Genomic DNA, 14,933 nt, shown 5'->3' with positions numbered 1-14,933 from the left:
ACTCGTGGCGTCATTCAAACAGGCCACACGCACTGACAACACCCGTTGGAAAACCTCACCAAGGCTGCCGGTTTGAGTCGCGGACTGTCCAGGAACTCGTCTCTGTGTCTCCCACGCCACCCTCCGACGTTGCCTAATCATTTCCAGCATTCGCCGCTCGCGGACTCCCGCCAGCCGCGCGGCCCTCAATAAACGCCCGTCCTTCAAGCGCTCGTATTGGGTCGACGGTGCCGCGAGCTAGTCTCGCGGCCGGCGCCGTGACCCGCGCTTTATCGGTCACGTCATGACGCTAGCACCGATGACGTCAGCACATCTCGGTACGATAGCACATTGCGGCCGGCGCCGGCCCGGTTGGCACGACCACCCGCCTGGCGGGCGGCGTCCTCGTCCCGCTATAGGTGGAGCCGGCAGCATACACGAAGGGCTCAAGTTCCGGCGCTCGGTCAACCAGAGAGATCAGCCGAACATTGCGATCGCTCGTAAAAAACCGCACGAACAGTTGCGGCGAGCGAAGCGAACGCCGTTTTTACTATTTTAAGTGGCGGATGGGGATGGGGTGGGCGTGTGGGATTACAACGTCCCAACTGGGTCCAGCACACCGCATCTGAGGAAAATTCAGAAACAATCCGAAAAGATTCAGTCGATCAACTGTCGTAGAAGAAGGGTATTCGGCTGGCTGAAGTGAGTTAGTAATATTAGCAATTACTGCACACAGAATACAAGGCGAGGCTGCGGCGGGACAAACTCGAGTGATAACATGAGGAATCTCGGTGCGTTACAGTGGATAATAATGCGTCAAACGAACTGGTAGCGGGTAGAACTTGTGCCATCGATTGAGGGGAGCGTCATGAAACACTACCAACTAAAGCCAGCAAGGGAATGTTCAGTTCACGGCACATAAGCTAGCTCTACATTAACTATTTTTCTGTTTTGACTGTTTGAGTCACGGGACATTTAAATGGCTGCAGTTGAGCCCAGTATGTTGCGAGCATGCCACACTTTCATGCGCGTAGAATCTGCCTGTTTTTTGGCAAAGACACAGCCTCTCCTAACTTCATCAACGCTTTACGTCAGCAGTCTAAGCAGTAACCACACGCCGTCCGTAGGTGATCGGGTTTATGGCAGCGTCCAACTGTAATAAAACCATCACTGAGACCATCACACTCAGTTTGCAGCAGACACGCCTGCAGGTGTTAGAGCGCGCCGATAGATGGCAGCAGTGGGCATGAACCACATCGAGACTTCGCCGCTAGCAGCCGCCTGGCGGACGGTTCCGTACTTCAGCAGCGGTTCGGTGACTCAGCAGCGGCGCTCAATTGTCGTCCCACCTGCGCGCCTGGTCCAGCATGTCGAGTACCAGCCGCACGTTCGTGTTGACCTTGGCCACCTCGCTGCGGAGGAAGCCAACGTCGCAGCGCAGCTCAAGCGTGGCGCGCCGCACCTCCTCCAGCTCGGCCTGCACGTCCTGCCGCTCCTGCTGCCGCTCCCCCTCCTCCCGCTCCTCCTCGGCCCCGGCCGGCTCGCAATGCCGCAGCGGCTGCCGCTCAGCCTCCAGCCGGCGGCGCGAGAGGACCAGGCTGGCGGCGGCGGCCAGCAGTCGCGGCCGCGCCTCGGCCCAGCGCGTCAGCCGCGCCACCTCCGTCTGGCCGGCCGGCAGGCGCAGCAGGCGGCGCAGTAGCGAGCGGCTTCGCCGCCGGCCAGCCAGCGCCACCTCCAGGCGCCGGCCGGGCAGCCGCGTCAGCAGACCCACGTCTGAGCGCGGCAGGAGGCGCCAAAGTCGGCCGCCATCTTCCGCATGCTGCTCGAACAGGTGCACGTACTCGAGGTGCTTGGTGTGCAGACGCACGCTGGCGCGCCGCTCGATGTGGCGCGTGTCGTTGACGGCCAGGCCGATCATGGCGTTCATCGTGATGATGAGCACGCCGAAGATGAAGAGCACGTAGGCGACGTAGCCGAAGCCGGAGCCGCGCAGCTGCGCCGGCGCGTAGTTTAGCTCGCCTATCGACATGACGAGCGTCGCGAGGTAGGTCTCGGCCGCGCTGCCGAACTCCTCCTGGCCGTGGAACAGCACCAGGAAGCAACTGGCGAACGCCAGCATGATGAGCGCGTACACCATCATGAACAGCGTCATGGTGCGCACGAGCGTCACGAGCGTCATCACGTGGATCGAGGCGAACTCGGCCAGGCCGAGCAGGTACAGCAGCTCGGTCCACGAGACGAGCAGCGTCGCCGCACTCAACTGGCGGAAGAACGGCGGGCTGCGGTAGGCCGCGGCCAGGCAGGTGACCGCCGACACGCAGCAGAACCAGACGACCAGGTTCTCGGAGGCGCGCAGGTAGGCGAGCGGCCGCATGACGAAGAGACGCCGCAGTTCGCGCAGCAACAGGCTCAGCACCGTCAGACTGGTGAGCACCAGCATGGCCGTCTCCAGCGGCTGGTTCTCCTGGGAGCGAGCGAGAGGCGGCGTCGGCGCCGCCACGCCGTCACTGGCGAGGCGGCTGGCGGCCACGAAGCCCGGGCTCTGAAGCACCACCACAACGAACACGTTGAAGCAGGCGACAAACATCGCGAACATGGTCGTGTACAATACGTAATACGGCCACACGATGTTCCACTTGAGGTTGAGGAAGGTCTGGCAGAGCGGGTGCAAGAACAGCCGCTTGCGCACGCGGTGGTCGCCGACGCTGTCCAGCAGATGCGTCTCCGCGAAGCCCTTCTCGTCCCAAGACGGCAGATGGAGCAGGCGCGGGTCGAACACGCTGTAGTCGAACACGACGCGCCGGTCCGCCGGTCCGCCGGGCTCCGACAGCCCCAGGTAGTGATCAAACACGGCCTCCAGGCACTCGGGGCAGCGCCGCGCAATGTCCGCCAGCGGCGTGCGACCGGCCCTGTCGCGCGCCTCCACGCTCGCGCCCGCCTCGAGCAGCAGGCGCACGCGCGACGCGCAGCCGGCGGCGGCGGCACGGTGCAGCGGCGAGCGGCCGGCGTGGTCGCGCGCCTCCAGCTGCGCGCCGGGCGCCGCCAGCAGCGCGCGCAGCACCAGATCGCTGGCGCAGTGGCCGGCGGCCGTATGCAACGCCGTGCAGCCGGCCGTGTCGGCGGCGTTCACGTCGGCGCCGTGCTCGAGCAGCATGCGCACGAGCGGCTCCGAGCCGTCGCGCACGGCCTGCTGCAGCACGTGCTCCTCACCGAGCAGCGGCAGCGGCCGCGGCGCCGTCAACGCGCGCGCCGGCCGCAGCTGCGCCTCCTCCTCGTCGTCGAGCGCGACCGGCGCCAGCGCCGCCACGCGGCGGTTAGGGTCGGCGCCGCGGCGCAGCAGCTTCAGCGTCAGCAGGCTGCGTCGGCTGCGCACGGCGCTCGCCAGCTCGTCATAGCTGACATCCAGCGTGCTATTGGGACGGCGCGCGTCGGAGCTGGCGCGGCAGAGCGCGGCATGCGGCGCCGGCGGCTCACCGGCCATGACGGGTGCCCGCCGCGGCTGACCCCGGGACGGGGATCAAGGCCGGGATCGACGCTGGGACCCGGCCGCCGTGTCCACTCCGCACACCCACGCACGATGCCGCTGCACGAGCACGGGTCAAGACGCGCCGCTGGAACGCCGCCGGGCGAACGTTTTCGCTAACGCACTGATGCCCCGCACGAGCTCTCGAGCCGCGGGACCGTAAGCGCGGACGGCCGTGACGTCTCGGCCTGATAAGATACGGGGTCTTGGGACAGGGGTCCACACAGGATATCAAGCTTAACGCTGGTTTGCCATTCCCAACCGAGTTCAGATCAAGCCCCTCGTCCACGCATGGTGTTGAGTGATCCTTTTGTAAAATTTATGTTTTACATTGGGATTGAAAGCACCATTTTCATATCTCAGCACGTGCTGGGACAAAACAGGAGCTGAAAAATCGGCTGATGTTGGTGAAGCTGGAGCCGAATTTTTCACCGACGAACAGACGGCAGACAACAGGCAGACGTTCTCGTGCTTCAACGACGCTCACTCCCACAGTTTGTGTTCCGCAATGCCCAAACACATACGCAACGTTCAATGAGCCCGCACTGCTGAAAGAAAGTACCGAAGGCACTCAGCACTGGGGCTTTCTGCGGTATGGGTACTTCCCTCGCGAAGGTCCGGCCCCGCATCGAAGCTCAAGTGCGATTCAAACCCCTTATCTACGTCTTCTCCGTATACCGCTAATCTCCGAACAGCATATGCAGCTTATCAGGCCGCGTTAGCGTCAAGGTTTAACGGGCGGCCGCGAACAACTACTACCTTCCCGCCAACCGGGTACAAGCCATTGTCTTACGGCAGCCATTCGCGAGCTCTCGTCGACCCCTCAGCCCCCCGATGCACCGGTCGAATGCCCGTGTACAAACCAAGCGATTGCAGGTACGAGGCTCTAAGCCATCAGCAACTCGGACCTAATACGTAAGACAATGTCAAGCATCAATAGGTCTCTCTCATGACCAGCTAACACATCATGACCGGAAACGTCGCCGGCCACAGCGCTGCGGAAGCGTCCAGTACCTTTGGTGCTGGACGTTTATGAATAACGAATAAAAAATATGAATAAGTGATGAATGAGGAACGGAACGGTCAAGCCCCTGGGTACTTTCGTGAAACGCGAGCTGTCAGGCCAGGCCAGGGGAAAATAAAAACGAGTCCGGTTGCAGAAGCAAGCGGACAGCTTCCTCCACAAAACGCGAAACATTACTTCCCTATTTACACGTCTCACTGCTTGTGCTTCTCTTTTATCAGAATTAGCTCAAGGGCCATTTCTTTCGTGATTATCAAGGCAAAAGCGCGCGTAAGGACGTCAAGTTTCTTTAAACGTCACATAATCCAGATACTAAGTGATAGAGAAATGCAAACGGGTTGGTAAACGGTGAATCTAACTGATCAGTAACGAACAGCCGGTGGATGTGGGCACAGGCCCATGAGCGGCGGAGCCATCGAGTTAAGGAAATGCTACCAGCGGAGGCCTCTAGCCCGAATGATTACACCGCCTTCACCCCGACTCACACCGTACACAAGACCGCAGCTTCCGAGCGATCCCGTTCGGAGTTTACCGCAAAAAACGAGGGATCGGAGAAAACACTGTATTGTACAAAAACAACGCGGAGCAGCGGTCCCACATCGCCAGGCGCCATCCAGACGGCCACAGCGACGAAGCCGAGCGCACGCGGCGGAGCGGCACTGCGCAGCCAGTGCAGCCCGACAGTAACGTCTAGTGGCAGGGCGGAGGCGCCCGATGACAACGCCCGGTGCAGTCAGCTGATAGCACCGAAACACCGGCGGGTCACTAGGCGTGGCCAGTGGTAGAATCGCCCGATGTTCTTGGCAGCGTCCACAAGCTGCGTGAACTCTTACACCTCGGTCATCAAGAACCGCATGGTACTTAACGACAGGTGAGATGCAGCAGGGCGGTACTCGGATTACGCTCATCAAACACGGCAGGATAATTCCAGTTTCTCCTCCGCCCCACCCACGGCTAACAGAGACAGCGCAGGGCCCGCCGACTCGGCCTACAAGCGGAAGCCAGCGAGCGCGGAGGGGCAGCGGCTAGCTCCGCCGAGCAGCTCCCCTCCCCACTCTGGGAATGTTCCGCTCTGTCTTGCCGTTCCGCCCGAGATCGGCGGATCCGGATCCGCGGTGGGTTCCGGCTCCCAATCAGTGATGGATCCGGATGGTGGAGCGGCCAGCCATGACGATGACGCCCTCGTCCTGCAAGTCCTTCACGGCGTCCTCGAACATCTCGCGCGTGATCATCTGTGACGACGGGGGCGGCGTCACGTCAGCGTCACGCACCGCAGACCGACCGCACGGCTGACGGCAGCAGGGGGCGCTCAGGGCGCACGGGGCCACGTGGAGCTCAGCTGGATGGACAGGCGGATTGTAGGGCCATGGGACGACGGCGCCTCAGTAGGCCACGTGCGTGGTGCGAGCAAGACGCCGCAGCGACACGTCGGGGTTACGGTACTGGCTAATTCGCCAGATTTTAAAATAGTGGTCCACGCGGATACCGGACAGCCCAGGGTTCTTCAGACAGGCCGGTGAGAACGACGGAATCGTGGTCACATCCGGTACTGCTCACACAGCCAGCAGCGCACTGAATAATCAAAGATGTCGAAGCCCGCAATACGTGACGGAAAAACTGACGACACGCGTCTGACATTCTCACCTGATCCTCCACAAACCGAAGACTCGCCCGCGCGTCCTTAGCGAACGCGGCGACCACGCCCCGGCCCTCCCCCCCCCCCCCCCCCGACCCGTTCCCAGCCACGCTCGTCCCGCCGCCCCACTCACGATGTCCGACTGCTCGCGCAGCTCCTGGTACAGCTTGCTGTAGGCGACGGTGGACGCCGAGCCACGCTCCTTGACCACCTTCTTGAGCGCGGCGGCCACCTCCTGGCGCCGCCGCCTGCCAGCCGCCGACAGCCCAGTGGTCAGGATCGAGATGTCGATGCGGCCCGAGGTGGGATCGGTGGCCGCCTGCTTGAGCGCCTCGCGGTGCAGCCGCCACGCCTCTTCCACGTCGCGCAGCTCGACGACGGGCGAGAGGCGCATCTTGGCGTGCGCCTCGGCCAGCCGGATGAGGCTCTCGAGCTGGCGCGGGTAGGCCGTGATCTGGCCGCGGCCGCTGCCCACCTGGCGGCCGGTCAGGTCATCTCTTCAGGTCAGGCCGCGGTCAAAGGTCACGTCAATACGCGGCGAAGAGCCGTTCGTCGGCTCGACGCGCCGGTGAGAGTTAAGTCCGCTCCAGTATGGTCGGCTCACGTCGTTACTGGACCAGACGGGGCGAGGATATACGACAGTCAGGTGAGGTCAAGGCCATGAGGGTACAGCAGCGGGTCGGACGGGTCGGTCACATGATCAAGTGGGCTGATTTGACGCCTGGACACTTAAGTTTCCACGCATTGTGGCAGTTCCACAAGTCACGCACTGCGATTTAAGATAGTGGTTCGGCATACTTTGAGCGCAACTGTGAGTCTTACCCAGCCATCACTACCGTACGTGCAGAGCAGCGGAACTCTCAAGCGAACATATTAAAGCTAAGTCCAGGCAAAGACAAGCCATCAAATACCATATTTACACAAACCCCGCAGTCCACACCCACCGGCAAATTTAAGTAAAGGGCAACGAATTTTCACGTCATCCAAGATTCCGATTCCATCACCGGCGCAGCCCCAGGAGGAACAGGCGGGTCGCAGCGCCAGGAGGGTGAGCTCACCTTCCGCATGTCCACGTAGGCCGATATCAGACGCTGGGAGGCCGCGTCCGACAGCGTCGGGTGGAAGTTGGCCTTCGCATAGGCGATGTAGTCTCTCAGCAGGCCCATGTCCTGACGAGAAGCGACGGTTCGTTCGGTGAGCGTACGGTGCGGCGATTGTCCAGCCGAGCCGGCGGCGCCAACATCGCAAACCCTCCGCAACAAATTTGATTCACAGGTACGACTCTACGTAAAGGTCTGAGAATAAGAGGCATAATCCCCCCCCCCCCTTGGGCGACACGGGCCTTCGTTAGGCCCCTTCAAACCACAGCCTCCTCCCCAAACGTTGCGCACTTGTAGCATCGTAACCATAATTGGCACGCCGCAGAGGCACCCGCCCGCACTCCCAACGTTTCAGGGATAGGCGCACCGCCGCGGTCCCTCCGCGTCTCGCGCCCAGAGCAGCGCAGGCTGGCAGGCTGTTACCATGTGCTCGTCCTCTGGAGTCTCGGCGTCGGTGTAATACAGTGACACCAGGTGGCGGGCCAGGCGGCGGTCGAACGCCTCGTCTTGCGGGTCGAGCATCAGGAATATCAGGTCGAACCTGGGCACAGCAGGAGGCTGCCGGTCTGCACAAACACCAACTGAGGTCCGCGATAACGCGCCGCCGGGAACGCGCCATTTCAGACGCCATAGCCCGAAAGCACGAGACAAAAAAGGAAAACGGAAAACGAATAACCGCGCATCGCGACCTAACGTCAGTAAAGATGTTCATCCAGATGAAACAGATGGACGGATTTCCAGATTACGGAAGTCATGGAAGCGCTTCAAATGTGCCTGCGAAGCAGCGGCCACTCCCACCACGCCAGCCGTACCCCAGTTCCCGTACACTTGACCGACAATGCCGACTCCACCCCCTCCTCCACCTCTCCTCTCTCCTACTCTCGCGAGGTGCCGCGTCCGGAGTGGACGCGTGATCATCCGGAGAGGAGCATGTCCTCGTCCGGAGAAGTGTGTCCTCACCTGGAGAGGTGCATGCTCTCACCTGAAGAGGAGCATGGTCTCACCTGGAAGGAGCATGCCGTCACCTGGAGAGGAGCGTGTCCCCACCTGGAGAGGAGTGTGACCCTCACCTGCAGAGGAGCATTCCCTCACCTGGAGAGGAGCGTGTGCGGCAGCTCGATGTTCTCGATGATGGTCTTGTTCTTGTTCCACTGCGACTCGCAGGGGTTGGCGGCGGCCAGCAGCGAGGTGCGCGCATTCAGCTGGCAGATAATGCCGGCCTTGGCGATACTCAGCGTCTGCTGCTCCATCACCTCGTGCAGCACGCTGCGCGTGGCCTCGTTCATTTTATCGAACTCGTCGATGCAGCAGATGCCGTTGTCGGCCAGTACAAGGGCACCCCTGACGGCGGAAGGGCAAACTAGGGATGCACTTCTGACACTACAGATGCCATTGTCAGTGAGCACAATGCAACCATGGCGACGTAGCAACGAAATGCTGACAAATACTACCAAAGACGACTCCGGCAGGTCCAATTACCACTAGAACAGCGAGATATCTGAGCTGGGTTATTGACCATTCTAAGAGACTAGACTGGCGCTAAAGAACACATTTTGTTCTCGGTAGGACTCTCAAGCCACACACAGAGACCTATCACACCACCGGGGACCTGCATCCCCACCCGGCGCAGTCGCCGAGGACTCACGTCTGGAGCGTCAGCTGCTTGGTCTCCGGGTCCTTGGTGACGTAGGCAGTTAGGCCGACAGCCGACGAGCCCTTGCCGGACGTGTACTGGCTGCGCGGCACGAGGTTGAAGACGTACTGCAGCAGCTGCGACTTGGACGTGCCGGGGTCGCCGCACAGCAAGATGTTGATGTCGGCCCTGGGGGAATGGACGCGGTGCTTGAGGACATCGCTCGGCGAGGTAGTTGAACCGACCATACAAGAAGAAAAAGGAAGGAAATGGAAACCAAAATAGAAGACAAGGAAGATCACAACAATTGCCTTTTGTTTCGCATGGCGGTTCACCTGAGGATGTTCAGGCCTTACAGGTCATCTCCAGCTATTGTCCCCATTCCAATGGCACCGTGTGATGCAATGGCAGCGAGCATGGCGCCGATGGGCGCGCCCATGCTGCCGGGCGGCGGCCGACTGACCTGAACTTGCCGCGGCCCGAGTCGCTGAAGTCCTTCGAAGTGCCGCTGAAGAGCTGCAGCAGGATGCCCTTCTTGATGTCCTCGTTCTCGTAGATGGAGGGCGCGATGGCACGTGCCAGCCGCTCGTAGATGTCCTCCTTCTGGGAGAGCATCTTGAGCACTTCCACCCGCTCCGGCGGGATGTGCATGGTCATGCTGGTGACGAGGGAGAAGAGGTCAGCGACGAGTGGCCATGCCGTTTGCTGGGTGAATCGTCGCACATTTCGACAACGGGCTACGCAGACGCCTACGCACACTTGGGCGAACAGCAGGTGCGACCAAGTGAGCTGCGACCAGTGCTGGCGTCAAAGACTAGGCTGGTTGCAAAGACCAGTAGCTTTTAAGACCAGTATGGACAGTGTCCGCGGGCCAACTCCCTAAACTAATCCTTGGCGACATACTCGCTGCGCGGACACAGGAAGCGACGGCTGGGGCAGCGCGAAGTGGCAGCCCCTTCCCCTCTCCAACGCTCACCCGTCGCTATCACTGGAGCGAAGGCGCTTCGTGTCCAGCCGGCGGAAGTGGATGACGTCGATGTGCGTCTTGTACACCGACTTCACGTTGCGCATGCGCGGGTTCACACGCAGAGGAGCGGCGCGGTAGATGCCTGCGGACGGGGGATGATCATCAGGCTCGGACGATACACCGCTGGTCGGAAAGGGTATGAGCAGACAGTGAAGGTCTGCCCCCCCCCCCCCCTCCATTCACCCGGTGTAGCTTCCCATAGCCCCATTGACCGTGGCCCTCATCAGCATCCCCCCCCCCCCCCTCCTCAGTATCATACTGACCAACGTGACCAGCCCCGACCAGAACTCTAAAAAAATGACCTGAATGTCGAAGGTGACCCGGTGCACCACCCTTCCACACTCCTCATGGCCAGCCAGCACTGACCAGTGATGGTGACCTGGTCCACCAGCCCTCCCAGCTCCCCATGATCAGACAGCACTGACAAGTGATGGTGACCCGGTTCACCACCCCTCCCTGCTCCCCACGACTAGCCAGCACTGACCAGTGACGGTGACGCGGTCGCCGGCCTGCACCGTGTCGACCAGGTCGTTGTGCGCGTACGCCAGCACCGTGTGCGGCGTCTGGCCCGGCGGCATGTCGTCCGGCGACTCCTGCAGCGTCACCATCTGCTTGTCCGAGAACTGCGACCGGTTGTGGATGAGCGTGTACGAGTGCTTGGTGTTGCAGTGCGTGCAGAGCACGGGCTCCGCGATGCGGCCGCGATCTGTCGGCAGGGGGCGCTGGTCACCGGACGGCGACGGCGGCCTGAGGCCCACGCCACGGCGGACAGGCGGGGCAGACGCCATCAGCGGACCCGAGGAGGGTCGCTGAATACGTGGGCCCCCCGCCAGTCGTGTGGAAGCTCCATCGCACAGTCACGGCTCGGCGGGCGAGCCGTGCTCCCGAAGAAGCGCGACGTTGTCGGCGACCTGCCACGTGACGGTTCTCTCTCAGTGCCGGCACCAGGCAATCGCGTGGGAAATGCGGGCTGACAGCATTGACGCGTTGACGAGGACATATCGTGACTGTGCTGACATGTGTCGTCAACTCGACTTTGAGGCGTTACCATCCACAAAGCATCGCAGAATAGCCCACACACGAACGCCGAAATGAGCCATAAGCTACACAAAACACACGACACCCTTCCGGAATGCCTCCCGGGGCGCTCATGCCGACGCGGCCATACCAATCTCAACGGCCGTGGTGCTGGAGCAGACGGTGCACCGGAAGAAGGCCTCGCGCATCTCCGGGATGATGTTGGAGGTGCGGGTCACCATGCCGCTGATGGTGATCAGCTGATCGATGTCTGCCGGCGGCGCGCGCACGTCAGCTTAACGGCAATGTGCGCTCTCAAGCTTGGAAGGGATTCTCTTCCCCTCTGTGTGAAACTTGAAACAATCAATCAGAAACGTTCCTTTAGAAGTCACCTGAACACCTTAAATAATTATGTACAAACCAAAATGCAGCGAGGATAAGCTGCACAGCAACAAACTAGTCAAATGAAACAAAACCTCATTTCCTAATGGGTGAAATGACAAACATGAAGCACACAAACCGTTGAAGTCGCCATATCAATCTGAAGCCCATTTAAACAAAACGGTACAGCTATAAATAAACGTGCAGGTATACCCCGTTTGCAAATCTACCTGCTCCTATGTTGAGTGCCTTGACCGAGCTTGTGACGGAGTAAGCCTCGACCCCCCCCCCCCCCCCCCTCCCCTGAATCGAGAATCATTTCACCTTCCCTAAGCCCCGACCCGTGTCTCACGACCTACCTTCTGGGTTGAGGGCGCGCATGTTGCGCGTCTTGACGGCGTTGAACGGCCGAACCTGGATCTGGTGCTGCAGCGTCGTGTCCGGATACCGCTCAAAGAACATCTCGTTCACGGCCATGTCGAATGTCGGGATCACCTGGCGGCGCGACCTACGTGTCACGGGTCACGCGCCTCGGGGGCGCCGTGACCTTCACGGACGGCGGTCTCCACGACGGCATGCCACGTGCGAGCCACTTGCACCTCCGCGGCAGTTTCACGTAATCGGGGATTAGGAGACTTGCCGTCCACCACACATGCGCGCTCGCAGGCTTGTTCAAATACTTGGTTAAGACGGGAAGAAACGCAGGCGGCAACGCCATACAACAGCTGCGAAACGACGTGATCACACATAATAAACACATCTGTTTACGACGGCTCTTAAATCACTTCTTGCCGTTGGACAATCCACTATGTTAGAGCTGAAGACTTCCCTCAAGACCGGCGGCTGTGCTCACCTCCTGCGGGTAGCAGACCAGCTGGCGGTACAAGTCGGCGTCAAACTGCTGCACGTGCGAGGCGTTGATGTTCAGGAACGGCTCCTCCATCAGGTGGATCTGGTGGTAGACGGGTAAGCATGTGAACTTCGACACAACATAGCGTGGGTGATGCGCGCAAGGCATGCACTTACAAACCTGCTGCGCTGAGAGCTCACCACTTCCAATGTACTCATTACACAGCAGACTTACAGCTGCACTCAGGAACTTCGAAGTCATCAGAAACTAGCTTTTCGAGTGATGCAACGTGATTAAGTTTATGAAATGAATGCCTCAAAATGTGACGGCGAATGGGTCCACAACCCGAAAGTATTTGCCTGCTGATAACTACCAACTGTTTCCATCAGTTTCTACCACCAGTTCCATCCGTCCTGCCCTCTCATCAGTATTATCTGTCCACTTAATGCTATCCTCTTACGATTACATTAAATCGTATGAATAAGTTTATACCTGCCCCAATACGCGAAGCGAGTGGCCAAACTGTAAAAATCATCATCTAACGAGCCGTCATCTCAACTAATTGACTGGCACACTGCCAAATCGCCTCCCTTCTCACCTCCCGCAGCTTCTGCATGTAGAGTGGCTCCGCCTCGTCCATGTCCTCGACGCGCTCGTCCTCGGCCGCCTCCGGCTCCACAAAGAGCAACAGGAAGCGCTTGAACTTCTCCTTGCAGGTGTTGACCACCACGTCGGTACCCCAGATGACCAGCTGCGGCCCCTGCGGCGTCGGCGTTGGCGCCGGGTCGTCGGCCGGCGCCTCCGACGGCGGCCGGTCCGGCTCGGCGTCCTGGCCGACGCCAGGATCAGCGTCAGAACATGGCGGGGATGGGCGGAGCGACCCCGGGCCACGCCACGCCAGCGGGGACGGGCGGAGCGACCCCGGGCCACGCCACACCAGCGGGGACGGGCGGAGCGACCCCGGGCCACGCCACACCAGCGGGGACGGGCGGAGCGACCCCGGGCCACGCCACACCAGAGGGGACGGGCGAAGTGACCCTGGGCCACGCCACACCAGAGGGGACGGGCGAAGTGACCCCGGGCCACGCCACACCAGAGGGGACGGGCGAAGTGACCCTGGGCCACGCCACACCAGCGGGGACGGGCGAAGTGACCCCGGGCCACGCCACACCAGCGGGGACGGGCGAAGTGACCCCGGGCCACGCCACACCAGAGGGGACGGGCGAAGTGACCCCGGGCCACGCCACACCAGAGGGGACGGGCGAAGTGACCCCGGGCCACGCCACACCAGAGGGGACGGGCGAAGTGACCCTGGGCCACGCCACACCAGAGGGGACGGGCGAAGTGACCCCGGGCCACGCCACACCGGAGGGGACGGGCGGAGTGACCCTGGGCCACGCCACACCAGAGGGGACGGGCGGAGTGACCCTGGGCCACGCCACACCAGAGGGGACGGGCGAAGTGACCCCGGGCCACGCCACACCAGAGGGGACGGGCGGAGTGACCCTGGGCCACGCCACACCAGAGGGGACGGGCGGAGTGACCCTGGGCCACGCCACACCAGAGGGGACGGGCGGAGTGACCCTGGGCCACGCCACACCAGCGGGGACGGGCGGAGTGACCCTGGGCCACGCCACACCAGCGGGGGCGGGCGGAGCGACCCCGGGCCCCGCAACGCCGCACTTGGCGATGTGCGCGGAATGGGGCGATTGCGTGCAGCAAAGATAGCATGTTTTGCAAGTCTCACTGTTTGTGGTTTGAACGTGACACACCACAAAATCTAAGAACTGGTGTCATGGTACGCTCTCGGGTCACTGCCAAAGTTCTACATCACAAGACAAACAATGGGGCATGAGATTGCACATGCAACATCGTGGACCATCCTCATTCTATTCTGGACAGATCACTTCGCCATTCATTATCAGCTTTACATCATTAGGTAAATCATTACGCAACTTAACGGAGGGATTCCACGAAGCCAGATTCACTGCCCCCCCCCCCCCCCCCCCCCGCCTGCGGTACGTACCGACGCCTCGCCGAGGTTAACCTGACGCATGATGCGGTCGGTGCGCAGGTCGGAGCGGTGGCGCACGGGCGTGCCGCGCGCGCTCGAGCGCGGTGTGCGCAGCGAACCCAGCGAGCTAGGCGTGCCATAGTTGAGCGGCGAGCCGAGGTCGATCTCGCTCACCACGCTGCCGGGCCCGCCAAAGCGCAGGAGCGCGGGCGAGCCGGCGGCCGCGTCCGAGGCCACGCTCGGCGGCACCACGTCCGACGGCGCCACACTCGGCGGCGCCGGAGACTCGGCCGGCGGCGCGCGCGCCTCGGCGCGCGAGGAGCGCGTGGAGCGAGGCGAGGCGCGGCTCGGCGTGGACGCCAGCGAGCTGGCGGCGCCGCGGCGGGTCGGCGTGCGTGCGGGAGACTGGCATTGTCAGGTGGGCGTTAGTTCGGTGAGGTGGCACGAGTTAAAGGTGATCTGAAACAACACAGAATTTGGTTGTAACACAGCCAGTATTTGTAGTTATCCACATGATATGCAAGGTGTGAGACTTGGAAGGGATTTTAGCAGCCCAGACATAATTTTTAAAGTGAAAATGTTAGCATTAGGTTCTTTCACGCAAGAACAATGAATATTAAGCCATGGTACTGGGCATTAAATCAAGAAGTGAAACACAGTAATGGCATATACAAATCCCTCAAGACATTTGACACAAATATATTTATTTCATGAAATGTTGCAACCCAAAAATGGGTGCTGATGAGCAT

General features: G+C 61.1%; 2 protein-coding genes across 2 annotated transcripts; both read right to left on the bottom strand.

Annotated features, from left to right (window-relative positions):
- Nucleotides 1–1,312: 1,312 nt before the first annotated feature.
- LOC119098156 (transient receptor potential channel pyrexia-like) lies at nt 1,313–4,304 on the bottom strand. Its single transcript, XM_037221085.1, has 5 exons — nt 4,296–4,304; nt 3,110–3,181; nt 2,492–2,917; nt 1,821–2,443; nt 1,313–1,391 (listed from the first exon to the last, which is right to left on the bottom strand). The coding sequence occupies exons 1-5, from the start codon at nt 4,302–4,304 to the stop codon at nt 1,313–1,315; spliced, it is 1,209 nt and encodes a 402-aa protein (XP_037076980.1).
- Nucleotides 4,305–5,074: 770 nt separating this feature from the next.
- Nucleotides 5,075–14,409, bottom strand: dpa (disc proliferation abnormal; the record flags this gene model as incomplete). The annotated part of the gene is made up of 14 exons (XM_037221084.1): nt 5,075–5,758; nt 6,296–6,637; nt 7,221–7,331; nt 7,686–7,803; nt 8,355–8,603; nt 8,908–9,084; nt 9,359–9,553; nt 9,872–10,004; nt 10,407–10,628; nt 11,091–11,210; nt 11,680–11,815; nt 12,174–12,272; nt 12,769–12,999; nt 14,197–14,409. Coding segments are annotated over 14 exons (2,445 nt in total), but the record flags the coding sequence as incomplete, so codon positions are not given.
- Nucleotides 14,410–14,933: the final 524 nt, after the last annotated feature.

This window comes from Pollicipes pollicipes, unplaced genomic scaffold (assembly GCF_011947565.3).
Source record: "Pollicipes pollicipes isolate AB1234 unplaced genomic scaffold, Ppol_2.1 Scaffold_4740;HRSCAF=5597_pilon_pilon_pilon, whole genome shotgun sequence".
NCBI lineage: Eukaryota > Metazoa > Arthropoda > Thecostraca > Pollicipedomorpha > Pollicipedidae > Pollicipes > Pollicipes pollicipes.
This window is presented reverse-complemented; position numbering and strand designations above follow the sequence as displayed.

Coding starts and splice junctions, on each gene's coding strand:
- LOC119098156 (XM_037221085.1), bottom strand. Junction 2,918..3,109: donor TGCTCGAGCACGGCGCCGAC/GTGAACGCCGCC, acceptor CTGCTGCTCGAG/GCGGGCGCGAGCGTGGAGGC. Junction 2,444..2,491: donor TCGTGGCCGCCAGCCGCCTC/GCCAGTGACGGC, acceptor GCTCGCTCCCAG/GAGAACCAGCCGCTGGAGAC.